The 23,350-nt window shown below is 43.1% G+C and overlaps 1 protein-coding gene across 2 annotated transcripts in view; it reads left to right on the top strand.

Annotated features, from left to right (window-relative positions):
- Nucleotides 1-15,909, top strand: part of XPO7 (exportin 7) — a 93,454-nt gene extending 77,545 nt beyond the window's left edge. For both annotated transcript variants that reach the window (XM_043927197.1, XM_043927196.1), the window contains exons 16-28: nucleotides 682-762; nucleotides 1,987-2,050; nucleotides 2,444-2,552; nucleotides 3,508-3,614; nucleotides 5,885-5,973; nucleotides 6,691-6,798; nucleotides 8,635-8,717; nucleotides 8,937-9,151; nucleotides 9,344-9,482; nucleotides 11,226-11,386; nucleotides 12,526-12,624; nucleotides 13,155-13,282; nucleotides 14,291-15,909. In XM_043927197.1, coding sequence (XP_043783132.1) covers nucleotides 682-762; nucleotides 1,987-2,050; nucleotides 2,444-2,552; nucleotides 3,508-3,614; nucleotides 5,885-5,973; nucleotides 6,691-6,798; nucleotides 8,635-8,717; nucleotides 8,937-9,151; nucleotides 9,344-9,482; nucleotides 11,226-11,386; nucleotides 12,526-12,624; nucleotides 13,155-13,282; nucleotides 14,291-14,384 — 1,477 coding nt within the window. In that variant the 3' untranslated portion in view covers nucleotides 14,385-15,909. The remainder of the gene's footprint in view (nucleotides 1-681; nucleotides 763-1,986; nucleotides 2,051-2,443; nucleotides 2,553-3,507; nucleotides 3,615-5,884; nucleotides 5,974-6,690; nucleotides 6,799-8,634; nucleotides 8,718-8,936; nucleotides 9,152-9,343; nucleotides 9,483-11,225; nucleotides 11,387-12,525; nucleotides 12,625-13,154; nucleotides 13,283-14,290) is intronic.
- The last annotated feature ends 7,441 nt before the right edge of the window (nucleotides 15,910-23,350 follow it).

Genomic DNA, 23,350 nt, shown 5'->3' with positions numbered 1-23,350 from the left:
CGCTGTTATTTGAATTGTCTTCAAAGTTGGAGCTCCTGATTGGCCCTTTTTGGTTCTTTTTTTTTTTTTTTTAAAGTTATGCCGCTTTGTTTACATTTCCCCCTTTTTTAGGAGCTCAATTTATCAACGCACACAGTAGTAGCCAAATAAATATATCACCCAGGGCTGTGTGCAGTGCGCCATTTTGCCTCCTTTCAACCATCCTGGACCTAAACATTCATACCCATGAGCTGGTTAATCACTTAAGATGAAAAAAGGCAAAGGGGGTCTAAAGGACTCTGCCAGCCAAGAATCCAGAAGCAAGGGCTACTAGAATTCTGCAGCTGACAGCGGATGGTGCAGGTGCAGAATTGCATACGTCTGCATGTTATCACTGCCGCAGAAATCTCTTGCCCTTGCTGCAGAAATCAGCCCTGGAGTGCCCCAGAATTCCAAGGGCCTGGGTATGGGCCAGTGTAGCTTTGGAACCAAGTAGTGAAGATTATCTGAAGGATAATTTTTCTAGTCAACCAAATGTAAGTACGGAGATTTTATACCCATTTTTTTGTGGTTGTGATGTCTGTGAACTGGTGATGCAGGTGTGTGGTGACTCGTGATGGATGCTTTTCTTCTTCTCCCAACTCTCCAGAACACCAGGCATATCAAAAGTCTCCTGCTTTTTCTTTTCTTTTTGTCCTCCAGCATCACCAACCTGAAGTACTGGGGCCGTTGTGAACCTATCACCTCCAAGACACTACAGCTTCTCAATGACCTCTCCATTGGATATCCTTTTCTAAGCTGGCTTCTGGGCAAAACAGGGACCGTGGTGTTACACAGTCTGAGACATCAGGGCCTCTTTCATTTCTTACCTTAATTTAGCTTTATGTATACCTAAGTATGGGCTTCCCAGGTGGTACTAGTGGTAAAGAACCCACCTACTGATAGAGGAGACGCAAGAGATGCAGGTTTGATCCCTGGGTTGGAAAGATCACCTGGAGGAGGGCATGGCAACCCACTCCAGTATTCTTGCCTGGAGAATCCCATGAACAGAGAAGCCTGGCAGACTACAGTCTATAGGGTTGAAAAGAGTAACTGAAGCAACTTAGCACACACACATACTTAAGTATTTTCCATTCTCCTCAGAACCAAAGGCAATACCCACATACAATCCAGGGCTAATTCCAGACCTTAAAAATGAGCCAGCTGACAAACTAATCGTCTGTTGTTGTTAAGTCGCTTGGTTGTGTCATACTCTTTCGTGACTTCATGGACTGTAGCCCACCAGGCTCTTCTGAAATAGTCTCCCAAAGATTTATTCTTGGCTATCTCTAAGATCCAGAAAGCCCCAACAGATCTTTCTGATAGGTACACACTCTTTGAAGCCAAGGTTTTAGCATAGGTGGCAGTAAAGTCCATCTGGATTTTTCTATCAGCTTATAGGTAGAAGTAGCCTGATCATAAACTTTGCAATAAAAGTAGTGGCTACACACCCTCTTGACTTGGATTCAGTGTGCTGTGAAGGTTGAATTGTTCCAAAACAGCTTATCACACGTCTACAAGAGAAGTAAACACTAAAAGAAATTATTTGGGTGTCTTTTTTTCATACAGAGCTAGTCTCATTCTAAATGCATAGGAGAGGTTTATTCACACCTACAGTGGGCGCCATACACAGGCTTTAGGGCTTAATTCTCTTTCAGAAGCCCCATTGAGAAAAGCTACTCTAGGATATCATGATTCTTGAAGGAAACTGCTGGGTTTTAGCTGTTTTCTTACACATAGACTTTGAGATGGGTATTTTTCTCATCTATCAGTTAAAATGCTGTTTAGAAGAGAATACCTTTTCCCCCCATTTGGCAGTGTCATATTCAAATGGTTAAGACAAACGGGCTGCCCAGGCGTGGGATTCATAGTCAAGGAAGAAACTGCTCTCACCCAGAAAGTGCCCATTCTGCAGCAGAGAGTCTTACCTTGCATCACCCTTCCTTGACCCTCTTCCTTTGTCCTTACGTACAGTAGTGTAAGGAAGCTAGTGAAGCTGAGCGCGGTACAGTTCATGCTGAACAATCACACGGTGAGTGGTCGAGCCCCTTCCCTGGTCCTGCCCTCCAGCCCCTTCCCCACCCAGGAGCTCTCAGCAGCGGACGTGTTCACACTGAGCTCCTTGGCGCTCAGTCCCCCACACACCTTCACACTGCCAGATGACGCTTACTGTCGTCAGAGCTGCTCTTTGGGATCCAGATAGTCTGAGTTATGGTGAAGTCACCGACTATTACTCTTATTAAAATAACTTAGTTGTAGATAACAATAACAGTTTAAATTTTTTTTTAATACTCCTCATTTACCATTAAGGAATGATAATATGGCCATTAGCTTGAAAGGGCTCAGTAATTCTAAAATGACTGGCTTGCATTCTGCCTCTAATCCTGTGTTTTTATCTTCGTAACTTGTTTTCTTTTTTCAATAGAGCGAGCACTTTTCATTTTTGGGTATTAACAATCAGTCCAACCTGACAGACATGCGGTGTCGAACTACCTTCTACACAGCACTTGGGCGTCTCCTCATGGTGGATTTAGGTACTGCAATAAATCCTAGTGGCTAGTGAAGTAATTTGGCATTGTTCTCAATTTTTACGTGAGGATAGAAAACTAAATGTTGGGAGAAGTCTTTTCTGTTGTTTCAAAAATATCTGAAGTTACAGTTTGATTTCACCAAGAACAGATCGTGCTATCATGATCCTTGTAACTGGAAGAGATTTACAGTATGTGTCTGAAGTTTTCATCTGATAGGTTTTAAAATTCTATTCATAATTCTCATCTGTACGATACGGGAATTGAGAGTTGAGATTCCTAAGTGCATCTCATTGGCCAGGTAACCCCTCCTGCCACATCGAGGTGCAGCCACCGGAGACGGCCAGCGTCCTCAGCACCCACTTCCCTGGCATGGACGAACCAGGCGAGCTTATGTGTCTTTCTCGCTCTGGTTGTGGTATTAGCAGTTTGGGCTTAACTTACAACCTGAAGCTTAATAGTATCATAATTTTTAGCTATTTAGGTTTAATCCTGCTAAACTTACAAGGTAAAACCTTCTCTGTTTATGAAGGATTACTTAAAAAGGGGAGGGGGGTAATAAGAAACTCCTCCACGTGCGCCTAATTCAGGTTCAGGTCTCATCTAGTTCTCATACACCAGACTCGGTCATTTCTCGACTGACTGTAGTTCTCATTTAAGGAAAAATAAGTAATGTAGTACCTTGTACACATCAGAATCTTTGATACTGAACCTCAGGATGGAAAAAATTGGGGCATTCCTGGGTTAGATGATTTCTGCTCTGATGATTTTTCTAGTTTAAAAAAGTATCTCTGTACATAATTTTATTCTGAAATTACTACTAGTACCTACTGGGATAATCAAGAGACTGCTCTAAATTATCCCTGGGTCTGTACTTCTTTTACACCAACTTACTTTTCACGTATACCACAGCCTTGCACGTTTTGTACTGGGGTCACAGCCCGGGTTATTTTCCTTGCAGGAGAGGATGAAGACCAATATGAGCAGTTCATGCTGCCGCTCACAGCAGCGTTTGAAGCTGTGGCCCAGATGTTTAGCACTAATAGTTTCAACGAACAAGAGGCAAAGGTGAGTCCTTCACCCATTGATCTGCTTCTGGCTGAGGGCTAGCCCCTGAGAGAGACTGGATTAGATAGCACTGCAGAAAATAATGTTTTATCTATAGATTTTCTACTGATACAGCTTTTTATTCAGTCTCTTGGATTCCTGAGATTTTTAAATAGAAGAACCAACATAAGTTTATAAACTGTTTATGTTAAAGTGTTTTATGTCTTAAGCAGTTCTTAGGATTTTTTATCTTTACGTTTTCACATGTATTGGCATAATGTAAACATGTTTTCTCATCGCCTTTTAATCTCTGAGGTATATTTGGTCATGTCTCCTTTTCATTTTCAATACTGCTTATTAGTGCTTTCTTTGGTTTTTCTAGATGTGTTACGAGAGGTTTGTCAGTTTATTAGTTTGCCTCACGGCACACAAAAGAATTCTTTTTTCTTTTTCTTTGTTTTATTTCTGTTTTATCTGTGTTTTCTATTTCCTTCATTTCTGCTTAATCTTTATCTTCATACCTTTTACTTGAATCTATGCAGTGGTTGCCACTTCACTTTTCAAGCTCTTCTTTCCTAATACAGTCATTTAAAACTATAAATGTCTCTCTAGGTGTATTATTTCATAAGTGTTGGGTTTTTTTTTTAATTAGTGTTAAAAAAAAACACATAAAACTTACCATCTCAGCCATTTTTAAGTGGTTTAGTAGCACTAAGTTTTCACATTGTTTTGAAACAGGTTTCTGGAATCTACAAGCTATGATATATAGCATCTTTCATTATCATTCAGCTTTTTGCATTTTATTTCCATTAAGATTTCGTCTTTGACCCATGAGTCATTTAGAAGGGTTTGTGAATTTCCATATAAATGGAATTTTAAAGTTACCTTCAGTTATTGATTTCTAGCTGTCAGAATAGCCTTTTTTTTTTTTTTTTTTTTGCTTTCCTCCTCTTTTTGTTTCTTGAACACCTGCTCTCTTTACCTATAGATCTCTGTACCAAAACCAGAAACAGTGGACTATTAATATTTGTAGGACTTTTCTGTAGTGTTCATGACACTAATACTGAATTTTAGAGCCACCAGATAGCCCAGAGGTATTGCCCCCTAAAATGCCATACTTCACCTGACATTATAAAATTCTCCTTTTTCATCTCTAGATAGCCTCTTGGTGTTCTCTCTCCAAATTAACAAGGAAGTCAGAGAGCAGCACCAGTTACCAGACTCCTCTTTACTCTGGTGTACTGGGGTCTGAGATGGGCACTGCTGTCAAGGATAACTGAGGGAGAGCAGCCCTTTCCCCATCACATTAGTTCTGTACGAAACAAGTGAAATTAATGAAAGAACCACCTTGGCCATGAACTACAACCATCACTATATCTTTGTCATGTCTCATATAACAAGCCCATGTCTTAGACTTAAAGTTGAGTTTATGGTATCAGTTTAGGAATAGAGCTGTAAGCAGACCATTAGCAAAAATGCAGACATTTTTTACAAATGAGTCAGGATACCCAGTGTGCCTACTGGTGGGTGTTAGCTTTTGGAAAGTGGTTTCATTGCTCTTCAGGGCCCACTAGTCAATGTTCTGTTGAGAAAGAGAGCTTTGAATTTGGAATCTTGGTGTCCTAACCCTGGCCCTCTTGCTGCCTACTAGCAGGACTGTGGACAAATTATTGACCTCATTGGGTCACAGGCTTTTATTCTTTAAAAGCATAGTATTAGTACTTTATAGGTCCAAGATCTGATACATCAGTCTTCTTTCTAGATAGCCCAACCAAAAGGCAAATAGTATTGCAGACTTCTGTCTTGCTCCTGGCGGGGCCTGCATTTGCATTCCTGTGGCACTGACGCCTTTGTAACTAGATGTGGTGCCAGACCTTTAGGGATGTGACTCTTCTCCATCTTTTTGTATGTGCCTTTTTGCCTTTTTCTCCCCCACCTCTGCTTGAATAAGCTTTCTTTTACATACAGTTTATCACATCAATGTCTTAAAATCTGCCAATTTTAGTATATGTGCTGCCGAAGCAAGCACATAATGTCTTAAAATCTTATCAGCCTCTGCGTTTGCTATGATGGGCCAGGAAACCATCCCTTTCTCTGGATATAAAAAGCATCCAAGACTAGTTTTCCAAGAGAAGAGATTGCACTTCTCTCTCTTGTACAGGAGGGATCGAGTCAGAATACTTGGGAAGGAGTATTTGTTGAATGATGGGAGGAGGAAGATGAAATTCCCATCGGGTGGTGATAGGTTTGGTGTTTCTTCTGTCTTAACATATTTTTGCTTTCTGCCACAGCGAACTCTAGTTGGCCTCGTAAGAGACCTGAGAGGGATAGCTTTCGCCTTCAATGCCAAGACCAGCTTCATGATGCTGTTCGAATGGATGTATCCTAACCCAAGCTAGGAGTGCACCTCCGCAAGCTTTACCTGGAGGGTGAAGGGGTGATGGAGTCATTGGGGAAGGTGGGAGGAAGGAATTGTGAGGCTGAGAAGGTAAAGAGTTACCCAAAAGGCAGCCATATCTTTCGAGTTCTCATTCCTCAGTGATCCAATGACGTGAAGCTGCCTGGTCATTGAGATTGAGAAGTGAGTGAGGTGGGGCTCCTCGGTTTCTATTTGGGGTCCCAGGTATAAATCCCTTTGGAATTATTGCATGTGAATTTTGGTACACTTAGAAAAGAGACTTTTCAATCTACTAATAAATAAGACAGCTGTCCTAGGAGTTAGAAAGGCAAACCTTACTAACTTCATAACCTGTAACAAATCATTCAACATCTAAGTCCCTCTGTTTCCTCAAACAGTTATGTACAGTTATGCTTCCCTGTCACCTCACAGAAGTGGTAAGAGGACAAATAACTAGATGAAATGCATTGTGCTTCTCAGAAGAAAGGCATTATGTAAGTTAAAGTGTGTCTTTAGATGCCCGTTACGAGGTAAAGGACACACAGTCACTCTAGAACCTTCTGTTTAGAAAGACTCTAAAATTAGCAAGCAGGAGACAGGAAATCAGAGAACTATAACTTGGCAGTTTGTGCCTGACCAGTGCTGAGCAATTCTGTACCTTTCTGAATTCAGAATTCTTCCTTAGCTTTTCGTTTACAGCTACCCCTCCTACATGCCCATCCTGCAGCGGGCCATTGAGCTGTGGTACCATGACCCAGCCTGTACTACACCTGTGCTCAAGCTGATGGCTGAACTGGTCCACAACAGGTAAGCAGGGCCCCACTGCCCTTCATCTCAGCGGACCCTACAATGATTTGTTTTATCTAGTGTTTTCAGCAGATTGTAGAGGGTACTAAGATTCACTGCTGTCAGACTTTGAAAACTTCTGAAAGACTGTGCTCTGATTTTGTTTGTTTGAAAGAAGGATGTCCCCACCCACACAAGGCCATAGCTGCTTGCAGGAAGTAAGTCACTTTTTAAAAAGTGTCTCAAATACCCACTCTTGAGTGAATCTGGCGACCAAGAGTCTCATTTATAAATTTCTTTTTTATTAATTTATTTTTAATCAAGGATAATTACAACAGGGATCAGCCATAAGTATACATATGTCCCATTATGTATTCATTGTTAGGCAGAAGACAGCTGAATTAGTAAAGGTTATCTTAAATTAAGAAAGATTTCCAAAATACTACATTTTAGATTTGCCCAGCAGTTTAAGGGCGTAAAGAAAAGACAACTTCAGCACCTTGACTTCACTAGAACTTCAGCTCTGTATCTGCCTTGCATCTGTACCAGCACAGCTGAGAGAATTGGTCATTTTTACAACTATCTTAGTGAAGAAGTAGGTGATAGTCACAGAGGCTGGAGCCATCTGTGAGGCTTATAGTTAAGACTTGTTTATAAAATAAACATTTAAGAACTTCTGCTCTTTGCCACTTAGGCACTTTGATACTGATTGTGCCAGACAAAACCTCTGCCCACATTCTGGAGGGACGATAGGCAGTAAAAGAAATGTGGAAGATCATTTGAAAAAAGTAAGATAATAAAACAAGGGAGTTGAAGAAGAGAAGGATTCTCAGAGACAGTAATACAGATGACCAGAAGCACTCTGGTGTTCCCTGCAAGGAGAGGGAAAGAGCAGTCAAAATGGGGAAAACAACTGCAGTGGTCCTAAGACAGAATGAGCTTGCTGGGACTTGAGACAGCAGAACACTGCTGGCTGAAGCCTCGGGAAGGAGAGGGGACCCTGGTGGGCGACCAGTCGGACACATCATGCGGCAGCTCAGTACAGCAGTGGTGAAGCGTGGTGTGTACTCTCAGTGTGTGGGAATCTGCTGGAGTATGTTAAGCGGGGATTAAAATGATCTCCTTGACATTATTTAAAGGTGTCCTTCTAGCTTCACGTGGAGAATGAGACCCTAGGGGCAGGAGTGGAAGCAGGACCTCCCAGCTGGCGGGCGGGTTCAGGACATGTGGGGCATCGGGGTGGATTCTCTGTGGGGAGGGGAGAGAAGAATCAAGAGGACTCGTGTTGGTCTGAGGCCCACCGGCCATCAGGTCACCGACCTCATTAAGCAGTAGAGGAGAACTCCAGCCCAGGGGACGGTCAGGAATGCAGAACTCCGGCTGTTGACGCTGTTTGCCCTCCCGGCTTGACTCCCCGGGTAGCGCTCTCAGTCCCGTCACAGCTTTTCTCCTTCAGAAGTAGGGGCGATGCTTGTAGCCCTCGCGCAGTTGCCACTGAAGCTAGAGAGGTAACATATAGTAGATTAAAGTCTGCAGGGCTGTGAGTGCAACCAAGCACTGGCTGTGCTGGAACCCATTCTTTAAACCAAATTGAGAATTTTTAAAAAATAATTTTATTTCTGGCTTCATTTTCTTTCTTTTAAATGTTTTCAGTTGAAGCAGCAAAACTTGAATGTATCATGTTTTTTTTCAAGATACAAGCTACATCACTGGTTATCTTGGATTAACTTGCTTATTTCACATTAGGAAAGGTGGTCTGTGTCCTCACGAAAAAAGTTTCACCTAAGGTACTCAGGCAAGAGTGAGTCTTCCAGCAACATACCTCTGACTTTTATCTCCTGTGTGTTATCCTCTCAGATCCCAGCGACTCCAGTTTGATGTCTCATCCCCCAATGGCATCTTACTCTTCAGAGAAACCAGCAAGATGATAACAATGTATGGTAAGCAGTTAGGAGGAGCAGAGCCCTGGAAGTGAGTTCTAGCCCAGTCACCACACTCCGCGGTGTAGGTCTCAGGCCAGCGCTGCCAAGGCATGCTGTGTTGCTCACACACTTGTTAGAGCGCTGCCCGGTGCCAAGGGGTTTTGGACGAAGAGGGTTGAGTTGGTGTGTGGCCTGTGAGCTACCACGTGATTGAGTAAATATATCTCGTCTACTCAGGCAATCGCATCCTGACACTAGGAGAGGTCCCAAAGGATCAGGTCTACGCACTGAAGCTCAAAGGCATCTCCATCTGTTTCTCCATGCTGAAGGCTGCTCTCAGCGGGAGCTACGTCAATTTTGGAGTCTTCCGTCTCTATGGGGATGACGCCCTGGACAATGCTCTGCAGACCTTCATCAAGCTGCTCCTGTCGATCCCCCACAGTGACCTCCTGGTGAGCCCTGGGCTTCATCGCTGACAGAATCTGAGGCCATGATTGAATGTTTCTCTAAAGAGCTAGAAGCTAGCTCTGCTGGGCCCTTCTGTCTCCCCATCTGAAGGGCACTAGGCTATTTATTTCTGACCGTGCTCACACGTGCTGAGGTACACATTGCCTCCGCTGACTCTAACCCTGCTTCTCCTACAGGATTACCCCAAGCTCAGCCAGTCTTACTACTCACTACTGGAAGTCCTCACCCAGGACCACATGAACTTTATTGCAAGCCTGGAGCCTCATGTCATCATGTATATTCTCTCTTCCATTTCTGAAGGACTTACTGCACTCGGTAAGCACCTGGGTGGGTGAGTGGGCTGGTCGATTAGCTTTTACCACCTCACTAAGCAAAAGGGAGAACCTTGCCCCAACTGGATTATTGCTTTGGGGAGTAGACCCTCACACCAGAATATATAACTCTTGGGAACATTCTCCTCCAGCACACACTTACTGATGCCCTCCTACAGACTAGGCACTAAGGACCTAGTAATTAGTCCCTGTCCCTCGGGAGCTTTTCATCTGGTAGATGAAACAGACACGTAAACAGATGGCTGCCTGTTCCCGCCCTTACCTGGGTACGCACAGCGGTGGGGTGAGTACAGAGCACTGTGGGAGCACCCCGGAAGAATACCCGAACTCCTGGCCTTGAGGAGGGCGTCCTGCAAGGCGCTGAGTGGGCGTCATCAGATGAATTGGGGAAGAAGCCTCCGGGCAGCAGGAACAGCAAGTACTAGCCCCCAGAGGCAAGGAAAAACCAGGAACTCCAGATGGCGAGAGAGGAGTGAGGCGAAGCTGGAGGAAGCGAGGAGGCAGGCAGCTCTGGAGGTCACGGAGGCCGCCCTTCAGCTGCCTCAGGGTGCTTGGATCCTAGCCTTAGGGCAGTGGAAGCAGTGGGGCGTTTTACCTAGCGTGCTCCGTAAGCCTTTTCATCCTGCTCCACCTGGCTCTGGTCAACCATTTTGTTACCACACTGCCTGCCAGCCAGCCGTCTTAGTCGGTGTGTATGCGTGCAGAGAATAAAATACGTTTTTATACTAAGCTGAGCAAAACATAAATAGGATGGATAAGTCAACTGAAAAATGATCATAATTTGTTGCAAATGCACAGAGAATGACTTTTGAATTGTCTGCCATGGTGAGTTAGCCACACCTCTGGGCCACTTCCTTGATACGCACTTACCTCCAGCAGGATGCATAACCGTAGCTAGAACCATCCAGCCAGGTATCAGATCCTGCCTTGGAAGGCTGTTTTTTAGCTTCTTGCAAACAGAGGGACCTTGGCATGTACAGAAGCAGCGTGGCTTACTCCTTCAGGCCTGTGGTCCAAGCCTCAAAAGTCAGTGCTGTCTGCAGGCCGCACTGCCGTGCAGTGTCCCGTTTATAAAATGCACAGAGACCTGCAGCTTTACACCACACACTTCCCCAGAGATGCCAGAGAGAAAAGAAAGTTTCAGCACCCCAGTCTTAACACTGTAGTGTTGATAGGCTGTATTAAGCTGGGTTCAGTGACATCACCCAGGTAACTTGGAGCACAGGCTCACGGCACGTGCTTGGATTCTAATCATTGCTTTTCCAATTACTTGCAGTTACTAGACCTTGAGGCAAGTCATAGAACCTCTACACACTTCTCTTTACTCATTGGTAAAATGGAACACCTACCTCCTGGCGTTCTCAAGAGGATAAAACATTAGCACAGCATCTGACACGATAAAAGCACTTGCTCTTTTGTAAGCTGTCTGTCACTTTTTATGAAGAAGACGTCAGTCCACATCCTATGAAGTCACTACTTTCAGTAGTGTTTGTTATTAGCTATTACGACGAGCCCATTTTCAGATTTGGCATTAAACCCTGCTGTAAGATGAGGGTGAGAGGTTAACAGACAGCATCCCACGCAGTAGTCTTGCCTTCGCTGGCCACGTCCCCAGTCCAGCTCGCTGCCTCTGAGGGGTCTCAGCGTGGCGTCTCACATTCACCTACATCGCCGGTGGCAGCTCAATTCCCCTGCTCTGTTCCGTCCCTGCCCTGGTTTCTTCCAGACACCATGGTATGCACAGGTTGCTGCTCCTGCCTGGACCACATCGTGACATACCTCTTCAAGCAGCTTTCACGTAGCACCAAGAAGAGGACGACGCCGCTGACCCAGGAGAGCGACCGCTTCCTGCATATCATGCAGCAGCATCCAGAGATGATCCAGCAGGTGAGGAGTGTGAGGGGCAGGAGGCGGCGTGGGGGAGAGAACCTCTCTGAGAGGGGCAGGCCCAGCAAGATAATGAACTTGACCAACCTTTCACCTTGTTAATGCTGCCAAGGAGAATTTTATGCGTTAAAATGGCAGCAGATCTTTGAGTTTGCTGAGGACTCACTGAATGTGGAGATAGAAAGTCTGAAACAGTCCGGTTTTGAGTTTTTCTTCTGAGTGTCACACCAGCCCTGATGCCTAGGGCCCGTCCCGTGAGCACGCTCCTCCTTCCATGGCAGTGGCTTTGCTCATCCATTGCTATAAATGGAGGGTGGGTTAGAGTATCCAGCTGTTAAACTTGTACTGCCACTTGCAAAATAGAAATAAGAGTGTAGGACAGGGAATTCCCTGGCAGTCCAGTGGTTAGAACCCCAAACATTCACTGCTGAGGACGTGGGTTTGATCCCTAGTTGGGGAACTAAGATCCCTGCAAGCCACACTGCAGCCAAAAAACTTGCATGTTGTTCTACCTTTCAAATAAAGCTCTCAGTTTAACAAAAAGAAAAAAGAGTGCATGACAAAAGGAGATAACTGACCACACATGAAGATCAAACCATATGCCTACCATTATTTAATTTGTATGCAAAATCTTTTTTTTTTTGCAAAATCTTTTAAAAAATAAGATTTGCAGAAATACACCAGATAAAAATAGATAACGAAAAAGAATCAATGGAATAATTTAGATTTTTAGCCAATAATATTTTAACCAACCTCATCTGTATCTACGTTTTTCTCTAAGTAGTAGTAAACATCCCAAAAATGTTATAAATCTCTCTCTTCTGAGAAAAGATCCTGAGAGCTTTAGTGCAGGGTGATTTTGCCTATTATAATCATTTACTTGACTGATCCCATTACCCACAAAAATCAGGGTTAACTGGAAAGGTCCATTTTTAAATGAATTATCAAACCAATTTAAAGACCAGGAAAGGGAATATCTTGTAACTCACCTTAGAATAGATTTAAATGAAGTTTCATGAACTATTTGGTTTACTCTCAACAGAAAAGGCTTTCAGCCTAGTAAGCTCCTCTGTCTGGGATCTGTAGCTCTGTTTGGGCAGCCACCCACCAGGTCACTGCCTCCGCTTCTCCATTTCCAGATGCTGTCAACGGTGCTGAATATCATCATCTTCGAAGACTGTAGGAACCAGTGGTCTATGTCCCGACCCCTACTCGGCTTGATACTACTTAATGAAAAGGTAGGAGGACCAGCTCCCCGGTGTCCAGGGCGCTGGGGGAAAGACAGGCACGCCCGCAGTGGTGAGAGAGAGAGCGCGGCCCATCTCTTGAGCATGTCCTACTCATGCTGTGAACAGAACACAGTCACTTAAACGTTACAAGCAGCACCTGGAGCAGTTCAGACAGAAGGGGAAGGATGAGGAAGCGTGACAAGGAGAGAAGCCGCTGGAGATCAGAGCGCCTGAGGCCTACATTCTAGTTCCAGTTCTGCTGTAAACAGACATAAATAAGTCTAGAGATTCTTATAAAAGAAGAATCTTAAAAAAAAAAAAAAAAGAATCTGTATCAGGTGACCCTCATAGCATTTATCGCTTTAAAATTATAGATTTTTAAGTAAGATAATGATATCCTACAAGTGCTTGCTTAAACTTAAAAAAAAAAAGTATCCAATTTTGTTTCTTCTAGAACACTCCTGTTCCTCAGGTGATGAGGGGCTGGTCAACCCTTCTGCCTCTTCTCTCCTTACCTTCTCTCTCTCTCTGCCCTGCAGTATTTTTCTGACCTAAGGAACAGTATCGTGAATAGCCAGCCACCAGAGAAGCAGCAGGCTATGCATCTGTGCTTTGAAAACTTGATGGAAGGCATCGAGCGAAACCTTCTAACGAAAAACAGAGACAGGTGAGTGTCGAAGGCTCTGCCAAGAAATCCTGGGCAACTGTTAGTTTTCAGATCATTGAAACGTAGGAGACTCCTTCAAAGTCTTCTAGATGCCGTCTAAAAAGAAGTGCTGCCCAATAGAAAAGCAAGCCATGAAATAATTTTAAATTTTCTAGTTGCTGTAAAAAGAAACAATGTTCATTTTAATATATTTTATTTATTTAACCCATGTGTCTAAAATAATATGTCAATGTGTAATCAGTATTTTTAAACTGAGAATTTTAACATTGTTTTTATTGTGCTAAGTCTTCAAGATCTTGCGTATTTTACAATCAACAGAAAATCTCAATTCAGATGCTAAATTTTCATCGGAAATACTAATTTGTATTTAGATTTCCTAAGAGTTACAGTTGACAAAGTAGACTCCCATACTTTAGTTCTTCCAGACATACTTAGTTGTTCAATAACTGAACTTATGTCAGGTTTTCCTAAATTGATTTTTAAAATTTTCTTTCATTTTTATTAATTAAAAATACAGCTTTTAACTTCAAGGTAATTGAGGCACAGTTGGGGAGCTGCATTTTAAATGTCTTTTCACTGCGCTCGGTTCCTCCATTGCTCTGAGCACTCAGGTGCTGTAAGCCGCCTGTACCGTACTGGCCAGCACCGGTCTCTAGGCGTTAAGACCTGAGACAGCCTCATTCTCGTCCAGCCCTCACCTCGGGAGGGTTACTTCCCATCTGACAAAGATGAGGCTGAGATTCCTTTTGTGCTGCCATGAGCCCGAAATGATCCTCAGAGCCCTGGATTTAACCAGATCTTGAGCCTGCCTTGAAGGTGTCAGGGAGAAAGGGGTGCAAAACTAGCCCAACTTCTCCTTCGTCTTAGGACTGAACCTAATTAACTGACCTTAGAACCCATTGCTTCAAACATTCTGCCTCTCAGTAGCCACTTGCTTGCTAGAAACTTTTTCGGCAAAGACCTTTCCCTTCCACTCTGCTCCCCCAACCTACATGCTCCTCTCTGTAGGTTCACCCAGAACCTGTCCGCATTCCGTCGAGAAGTCAACGACTCGATGAAGAATTCCACGTATGGAGTGAATAGCAATGATATGATGAGCTGACACCTCCTTGGACTCTACCTGTACAGAGCAGTGTCCCTTTGGTCTGACCCAGGGGGCGAACAATTACAGTGGAGAGGGCCTGGCTGATCCTGGCCCCCTCCTCCAGGGGTATGGGGAAAATGGCAAAGGTCAACTAGCTTCTTCCCCAGGGAATAGGGGTGTGAGTGCACTCACTCGGGGGCAGGGCGCTGCTGGTTCCTGGGGGCTTGGGTGGGAAGGGTGGTGGGAGGAGATACGGAGACAGAGGCACAAATGTGTGTCTCCAGCCCCCCTCCTCCTGGGACCACCCGCGGGGAAAGAACCCCCAGTGTCCTGCCACAACCTGCCTTGTATAAACATGTACATTTTTTCATAACATTTTGAACAAGGTTTATATTGACTCAAGTTTAAAAACAAAGTGTGACTGAAAAATTTTTACAGAGTCTAGTGCACCAATGCTGATGTGAGGGGTTGTGTATGCGAGTGAGGAAAAAATGTGTATTCTGGTGGCCTGAAGCTTTACTGGACAAGGATGTGTGAACGTGCAGAGATATATTTAGTGACACAGTGTAGAGAGGCAAAAAGAAAAAAAAAAAGTAAAAATTCCAAATGTATATTTTTTCTTATTGCCCTTCCCTTGCCCCCCCGAATTATCACTTCCTGTTACTGTATTACCCTTGTTATTAGGAACTCTAAGCCATGCGGAGCACCACCCCTCCTCCCCCGTCAGCCTAGATGCCGCCCTCGGTTCCTTGGCCTCTTGCAGTGACCGACAACTCCAGCTAAAAGTGTTTGGCGTTCTTAGCTTCATCCTCTTTCCCACTTTGCCGATCCCCCATCCTCAGACATATGCCTCTTGCTTTTAAAAGTCAGATGTAACTCTATAATTTAGGGTTCTTGGTCTCTGTTCAAAGTGGAGACCAGAGAAAAGGAGTTGAGCCAGTGGCTCTCCTGTCGAGCAATCTGGATGAGTCCACCAGAGGCCCAGTCATGTGTGGCCAATAACTTTTAGTCTTCCCCAGCCCTCGAGGCAGTGTGTGTGGCTGTGTGCGTGTGGATATTTATATATGTACCCTGCACTCGTGAATGTATGAACTGGAGGAAGTTACTACAGTGGAGGGGTTCTTAATAACAAGGTCTGCCTAGCATGAAGTATTTAACATTCTCCCACCCCTTTAAAAATATACATTTTTATAAAATGAAAACCATAATAAATGTTTTGAATATTAAAAAAAATTAACCTACAGAGGAAAATTAACGGAGAAAGCTATTTGCCTTGTACTTTTTCCACAACTGTTGCTGCTAGTTGTACGCATCTCTAGTTCAGCTCTCGCCCATGGGACACTCATCAATTAGGTTTTATTTTTATTTTTCTCCTCTACCCCCAGAAACAAGCCTGTTTTTTTTTTTTTTTTTTCCTTCTCCTCTGGCGACTGTGTGGTGAATCCTTTCTTGCGTGATCAGGTTGCGGATAGACTTGTAAGGGTGTTTGCTGCATACAGTGTAAGCATTGTGACCGCCAATAAACTTCAATGGTTTCTACTGACCTGGTTTCAGCAATCAAGTCTAGTGTGTTGGCAGGGACATGTCTCATTCTGAACACATGAAACATGCATTCCTGAAAGCCAGTGGTTGACAAGGGACCCCTCAACTCTGAAATTAGCTTGTTTCTCATTGGATGAAGTCTGATTCCATATCTTTTTAAAAGCAGGACTCCTTTAGTCCATATATTCTCTATATAAAAAATATGCTGGGTCCACAGCTGTAACAAGTGAGGCCTCTCTATCTCTTTATGAGCTTCCAGGTAACAACAGGGTAACCAGGAGAGAAGTAGTAGTTGCAAAAACCGGAGTTAATGTTCTGACATATGCTCGTGGGCTAGGTGTCACTCACAGACCCTGACAAGTTCAAGGACAAATATCCCCAGAATACTTGGCAGATTTCATGAGCCAGAATTGTCAAATGTAGAACAGAACTACCATAAAAGGGACTATTTCTCATCCCCTTTGCTATGTAGGACCCAGATGTAAAAGCATTTAGTTTCCAGGAACATTGAAAAGTATTAAGGTACTACGATATCTTCCTATACCTTAATGCAGAGTGACATTCAGTAATCACAGGCTCTAGAGAGCCACTCTTGTCCACTAGATATACCTTTGTCTGCTGTTTTGGTCTCTGGTCCAAAGTTATTTCACAGGCCAAAAAAATATACATTCTAATATCTAGAAGGCAAGTAGAATTGATTCATCTTAGTCAAGTCTGTCTCTAAGCCTAATAGAAAATGGTCAGCCTTCATTAATATGCAGAACACTCCAGTCACATGCTCCCTTGACCTGGACTTCTAATTCTGCAGTAAATAAGACAAAAATAACTTTCTCACAGATATTTGAAGAAACCCTTTCCCCCAACTATCCTGAAATGCTGACTGATCAGCAGAACCCCATACTCCTCCCTTTCCTTCCACAAAAACAATTTCAGAGGCAAGAACCTCACTAGAGATGGTGTCTCCCCAGTGCAGTCCTAAGCCCAGTCCAGTCATTACCAAGTGCCACAGTTAAAATCTTCCCCAACCACATCAGACTTTTTAAACAGTGAAGCTGCAAGAGGGATACCCCCACAAGAGCCTTTTTTCCTGATCAGTTATCAGCAGTTTCACATGAGTCAACCTAATAAATGCAAAAGCCAGTTAGTTATCTTTAAACTTTGATTTCCTCAAGAAATCTTGTGGAGCTTTTATTCAGTTGAAGAATGAATTTATTACTTTCCAGGCTATCCTAGGCATCAAGTCAAATGTCTCTGGACAGTGTTTCCTGACACAAACTTACCTTACATTGACAAAAACACCTAGAATCTTTATTGCAGATCATCGAACTGTATGTATGTATTTGTTTTTGTTGGCTCTGCCAACAAATAAGGTTATCCATCTTCACTAAGGTATAATTCGGACAAAGGAAGAAGGATCAAATTTTAAGTTTTCAGGTTTTAAGAAGTACTTTCAGCCAAGTACCAATTTTCTAATGACAAGTGACAGCCTACTAAGAAGTGAATAGTTTTATGTTCTGCAAATGCAAACTTATTAAATAACTTGCTTCTTTCCCTATCAAGTGGCAGAATGTTCTAGTAATTTACAAAGTTTTAACCAAGAGTGGGAAAAGACCACTTTTCAAAATACCCATGGTCATGGAGTAAGATGAATTAACTCCAGAGAGCCAAAACACTTCTCTGTATCTTAACTACCACCAGCCAACCCATCTTCCACCCAAGATTTTTAGCTAGATCTACAACAAACCTATTGCCACATGAAGTGTAACCCAAGTGCTAAAGCAGAAAGGGAAAGCAAAGATGATTACAGGGAGACTGCAAAAACCATAACCAATAACAAGGGCTGGAAAAAAATGTAAATGAGTATTACTTTAAAAGTCCTAGTTCTTTAAATCTTTCAAGTTTAAAATATACTCACCAGCCATAATTAATACAACAACCAATCAGGTGCTAGATAATGTCTAAGAGGCTTCTTGAATCAGCAGCATGTCTCTTGGGTCTATTACATTTATCTTGGGTTTCTTAGATAACCCTGGAATTCACTAGTCACTCAGTTTGGTTTATTTCAGGATCAATGGGTCACTAAACAAATGAGCTGCCAGATAGTGGGACATCAAATGATCAAAAGGGAGGATGAAATCAAGCCCTCGGATATTATCCTCTTCCTCAGAAAACCCTTACGGTTCTCAGGACGGCCTCACTGCTGCTGTCTGTTCATTCATCAGAATCTACTCTAAGCCATATATACCTTTTTGAGGGTCAGCAACAGAAAAGGAAACTAAAAAGGAAAAAACATCCTTTGCAAGGCAAATTGGTACAAGCTGACCCCAAAACAATGTAATAAACAATACTTAACACAAGCACAGCTATACTTTAAATTCTGCTTAACAATCACAAAGACAGACCACTCAATAAACAGGCATACCAGCACCACCTATATGGGCCAGAGCACCCCCTTATTGGGTTACAAATGAATGGAGAGTGTCAAGTGGGAAATCTAACCCCTGCTATTGGACAACAAATTAAAGGAGTTCTATGTATATCTGGATTGAAGGTCTGGAGAACAACCAAACCCAGAATACAAACTGGTCAACTGGACAATGGACTTGGCCTTTTGTAAAGGTCAAAGGGGCCACGCCAGTGTCTGATAGTGAAAGGGTGGGTGAATGTGAAAGCATGTCTCCCCTCAGCTCTGAAAGACTGATGACAGGGCAATGAAGATAAAGCTCTGCGAGGCTCCATTAGTTCAGCTGGAAAAGGAGTGGAAATGAAACCACTCTTTGATCTAAGAATATGACAGGACTTCATCATTTCTATTTAGCAAGAAATCACTTCCACCCCCTTTAGTCTGGTCACAAAACAAGCCAAGCCATAAACTACCAGCCAAGCTACAAACGCTGCAAGGAAACCCTTCTACTCAAGAGGACTGCCACTGCCATCTCCTCCTCCACATTGCACCTTGTGCCTTTTCCCGGTCTGCAGGGCCCTCTCTTCTCAATGTAAACTTTTTTGTTCTTTACCCACCTTTTCAAACTCGGAGTAGAGCCCCACTTCCTTTTTGAAGTTCCTCTACTGTCCCTAAGTCTCATGGGATTATCTGAGGCATTGCTAACCCCACTCCCGCCCTGTCTCAGCAACCAAAACGTGCTCCTTACGAGCCGGGCCTGACAGAAGAGACAATACAGAAGAGATCATAATGAACGAAGGGATGTGTATCGGGGGCGTGGGAGCGTCTGCAGAACGGGGGAGTGGAGGGTAGTTGGACCTCCTTTGGGTGAAGCCCCTGCGGAGAGATCCCCGGGCTGCCTGCGTTGTGCGATTAAGCTCACATCGGTACCAAAGGCTTCTACCAAAAGGAAAAGGGAAGGAGCCTCTAACACTAGCCCCGAGGCTCTGCGAAGGAAAGAGGGAAAAAATCACCCCTGACCCGGCACGACTTCCCAACAAGCCTCCGCGCCCCGGAGGCGGTTCGGTGCTGTCTTTCGGTCCCCGCCGCGCCTGCGCACAGAGGCCGGCTCCGCGGGAGCGTGCTCTCAGGGCCGCCGCTCACCCCACCTCCGCCTCTCTGCGCAGGCGCGAGTCATGATTCCCGGCGTCCGCTGGCCGCGGTGGCGGCTGGGAGCAGGGCTGGGCTGCCCTATGGTTACAGGGCGTCCCTCTTAGGGAAGGCCAGAGCTGGGCGGTGTACTGGGTAGAGGTATCCACGGTGACAATCACAGAGGCACTGTTCAAGGACTTGATCCCTGGCTGGGAAGAACTCAGTGGAATGGGCACACAGGCTGAAAAGGATGATCATTGCATGCTGTTTGCTCTGGAATACAAGGAGGAGCCTCCAAGAAGAGCAGTAACAGAAGCGAGCTCATCGAAAGAAGGCAAGGGAGAACATTCAAACAGCGTAAAAATCCTGAGGCACGAAACGCCTTGTACCTTTCTAGGGGCTGCAAAAACAGCATGACTGGAGGGAGAGTGGAATCCTAAACAAGTCTGGATGAAGGGTGGAGCACAAGAGGTTGGGATTTGATCCTAAAAACCATTAAGTTTGAAAGCAGCCTAGTGACCAATCTTTAACTCACCACTGGTGAGTAAAAGCCTTTGTTCACCAATAGTGAGGAGCCTGGCACGCTGCAGCCCATGGGGTCACCAAAAGTTGGACGTGACTTAGCGACTGAACAACAAATGAGTAATAAGGAGTTCGAGAGAGGTGGGAAATACTGGGGGTGAGGGGTGGACTCAACAGGACTTTGGGAGGATAGAGAAAAGTAGATTGCAGTATGATTCCCCCCAGGATCCAGAGTAGGACAGCAACTGAGTCAAGGCAGAGGAATGTTGGGACATTATGGGAAAGAGTGCTTGGTGAGCCTGAATGGAACTCTGATCTAAGGAGACTTCCCTGCTTTTGCAAGCAGAGCACTTGGAATTCAACAAGAAATTAGAAAATAGAAGAGGAGGGAACAGTACTCAATCATAATATATAAACAATCAAATCCAGGAATATGTCAAAAAGCACAATACATCATGACCAAATAGGATTGGTCCTAGAAACGCAAGGTTGGTTTAAAATATTCAAAAAATCAGTAAATGTAATTGACCATATAAACAAATGTGAATAAGGTGAACTTCCAATGAAGAAAAAGCGTATGACAAAAATTCTCACCAACTAGAATTAGAAACATTTTTAGTATGTAGAAATATGAAATATTGCATAAAATGTGAAAATCAACTTTCTATATACTAAAAGATAAACTATCACTAGATGAAATTTTGAAATATATACTATTTGCTATAGCATCCAAAAGTACGAAATACATCAGAATAAATTTAACAAGATATATGCTGGATCGGAACACTAAGATCTATAAAACATCACTGAGGAAATTAAAGATCTAAATAAATGAGATTAAAACATGTTCATGGACTGTTGACTCAAAACTGGGATGGCAATTCTCCCCAAATTGAGCTACATTCTACAGGATCCAAATAAAAATCCCAGAAGGCTTTTTTCTTTTAAGAAACTGGTAAGCTGATTCTAAAATTTATATGATAATGCAAAGAAACTGGAAGAGCCAAAATATCTGTGAGAAAGATCAGCATTGGAGGATTCAACTGCCTGATTTCAAGGTTTACTACCAGGCTACAGTAGTCAAGACAGTGTCATATTGGCACTAGGATAGACAGACCAGTGGGAAAGAATAAAATCCAGAAATAGACCAACATATATGGTTAGTTGACTTTTGACAAAAGTGCCAAGGTAATTCAACAGAGAAAGAATTGTCTTTTCCAGAACTGGTGCTAGAAGAATTACATATTCACTTGAGGCGGGAGGGGAATGAACCTCGACCCTTACCTAACACCATGCACAAAAATTAACTTCAGATGGATCACAGATGTAAAAGTAAAAGCTAAGACTACAAGATTTCCAGAAGGAAACTTAGGAGAAATTTTTCACAACCTTGAATTAAGCAAAGATTTCTTTTTTTTTTAATCAGTCCTGAATATCCAAAGATTTCTTAAAATATCAAAAGCATGATCCACAAGTGAAAGAAAACTACTTGACTTCATCAAGTTTTAAAATTTCTCCTCTTCAAAAGATACCATTTGTTTTTCAAATGAAAAGGCAAACCATAGACAGGAGTGGAAAATATGTATGCCTAATACAGTCATCCGAGTACAAAGAACTACAATAAGAACAATAACTCAATTTAAAAATGAACAAAATATCTGAACAGATACTTTTTCAAAAGAAAATACACAGATGACCCATAAACAATTGAAAAAATATTCAACATCTTTTTCTATTGAAGAAATATAAATAAAAACCAGAAGAGATGTCACTGTATAAATCCGCCAGAATGACTAAAATTAAGAAGACTGACAATGCCAAGTGTTGACAAAGATGTAGAGCAACTGGAATTTTCATACATTTCTGGTAGAAATGCAAAGTGGTACAGGAAATTTGGAAATAGTTTTACAGTTTCACATAAAATTTAATATATACATACCAAATAACCCAGCAATTACACTCCTATGTATTTATCCTAGAAAAACTAAAACATATTTTCATGCAAAGACTTGCCCTCAAATGGTACAGCATTTTTATTCATAGTAATCTAAAACTAGAAACTACCCAAATATTTATCAACAGGTTTATCAGTCAGGGATGTAGCACAGGGAATTGGCTACTGCAATCATGAGGGTTGGCTAGACAAGTCTGAAATTGGTAGGACAGGTTGTCAGGAAGAGCAGGCTGGAAGCTCTAGCAGGATTTGAAGCTGCAGTCCAGGCAAAACATCTTCAGAGAGACTTCAGTTCCACTCTTAAGGACTCTCAACTGATTGCACCAGGCCCACCCATGGTATTGAGGCTAATCTTTACCTAAAGGTAACTGGGATTGTGGATGTAAATCACATCTATAAAATACCCTCAGTAGAAACTGCCACATAGAAGGTGTCAGCCACACCCTCATTTTGATTGAAGAACTGGTTGCAATAACCTAGACAAGCTGACACCTAAAACTGACCAGCAGGTGTCTGGATATACAAATTTTTGAGTACTACTCAACAATAAACAGAAACAAACAGCAACAGTATGGAAAATAAATCTCAAACACATTTTGCTCAGCAAAAGAGGGCAAACAAAAAGACCCTGTATGAATCTGCTTATATGAAATTCTAGAACAGTCAGTACTAATGTACAGTGTCAGAAAGCAGAGAAGTGTCTAATGCCAATTAGTAAGGGGAGGATATTGACTGCAAAGGGAAACAAGGAAATTTGGAAGAGTAACAGGAATTGTAACTTGGCTGAGGTGATGGCTACCTGGTGTGTTGGTGGTAGTGTTGTTTAGGCACTCAGTCGTGACCAACTCTTTTGTGACTTCATGGACTGTAGCCCATCAGGCTCTTCTGTCTATGGGATTCTCCAGTCAAGAATACTGCAGTGGGTTTTCATTTCCTCCTCCAGGGGATCTTCCTGACCCAGGGATGGAACCTTTGTCTCCTGCATTGGCAGGTGGATTCTTTACCACTGAGCCTGGTGTATACATATGTGAAAATTCGAATTATATGCTTTAAATGAGTACATTTTTATATATGAACTATTTCTCAATAAAGTCAGTGTTTTAAAAAAAAAAATAAATAAGCTCTTTCCTGCACAGTAGAAGCTCCACTCCAATCCGGGTTCCAGAAGGATTCCTTCAGCACCATTTGTGGAAAAGACTATGCTCTTCCTTGACGCCTTTGTTGAAAATCAGTGAATTTTATATGTAGGTGAGAAGTTTCCAGGATAGAAGTGATGCATAAGAACGCAATGAGAGAGGTTCCTGGTTATTTCTGACTCCCAAACAGAGGTATCACTTGGAGGAGGAGTGGGGGTGGGGGTGGGGGGTCAACCGAAAACCTGCCTCCGGTTTGCTACCCCCACCCAAACAAACACTTCAGTGCTTCACTGTG

The sequence above is a fragment of the Cervus elaphus genome, chromosome 16 (genome assembly GCF_910594005.1).
Source record: "Cervus elaphus chromosome 16, mCerEla1.1, whole genome shotgun sequence".
NCBI classification, from domain to species: domain Eukaryota; kingdom Metazoa; phylum Chordata; class Mammalia; order Artiodactyla; family Cervidae; genus Cervus; species Cervus elaphus.
The sequence above is the reverse complement of the archived record's forward strand: the minus strand, read 5'-3'. Positions and strand labels throughout refer to the sequence as shown.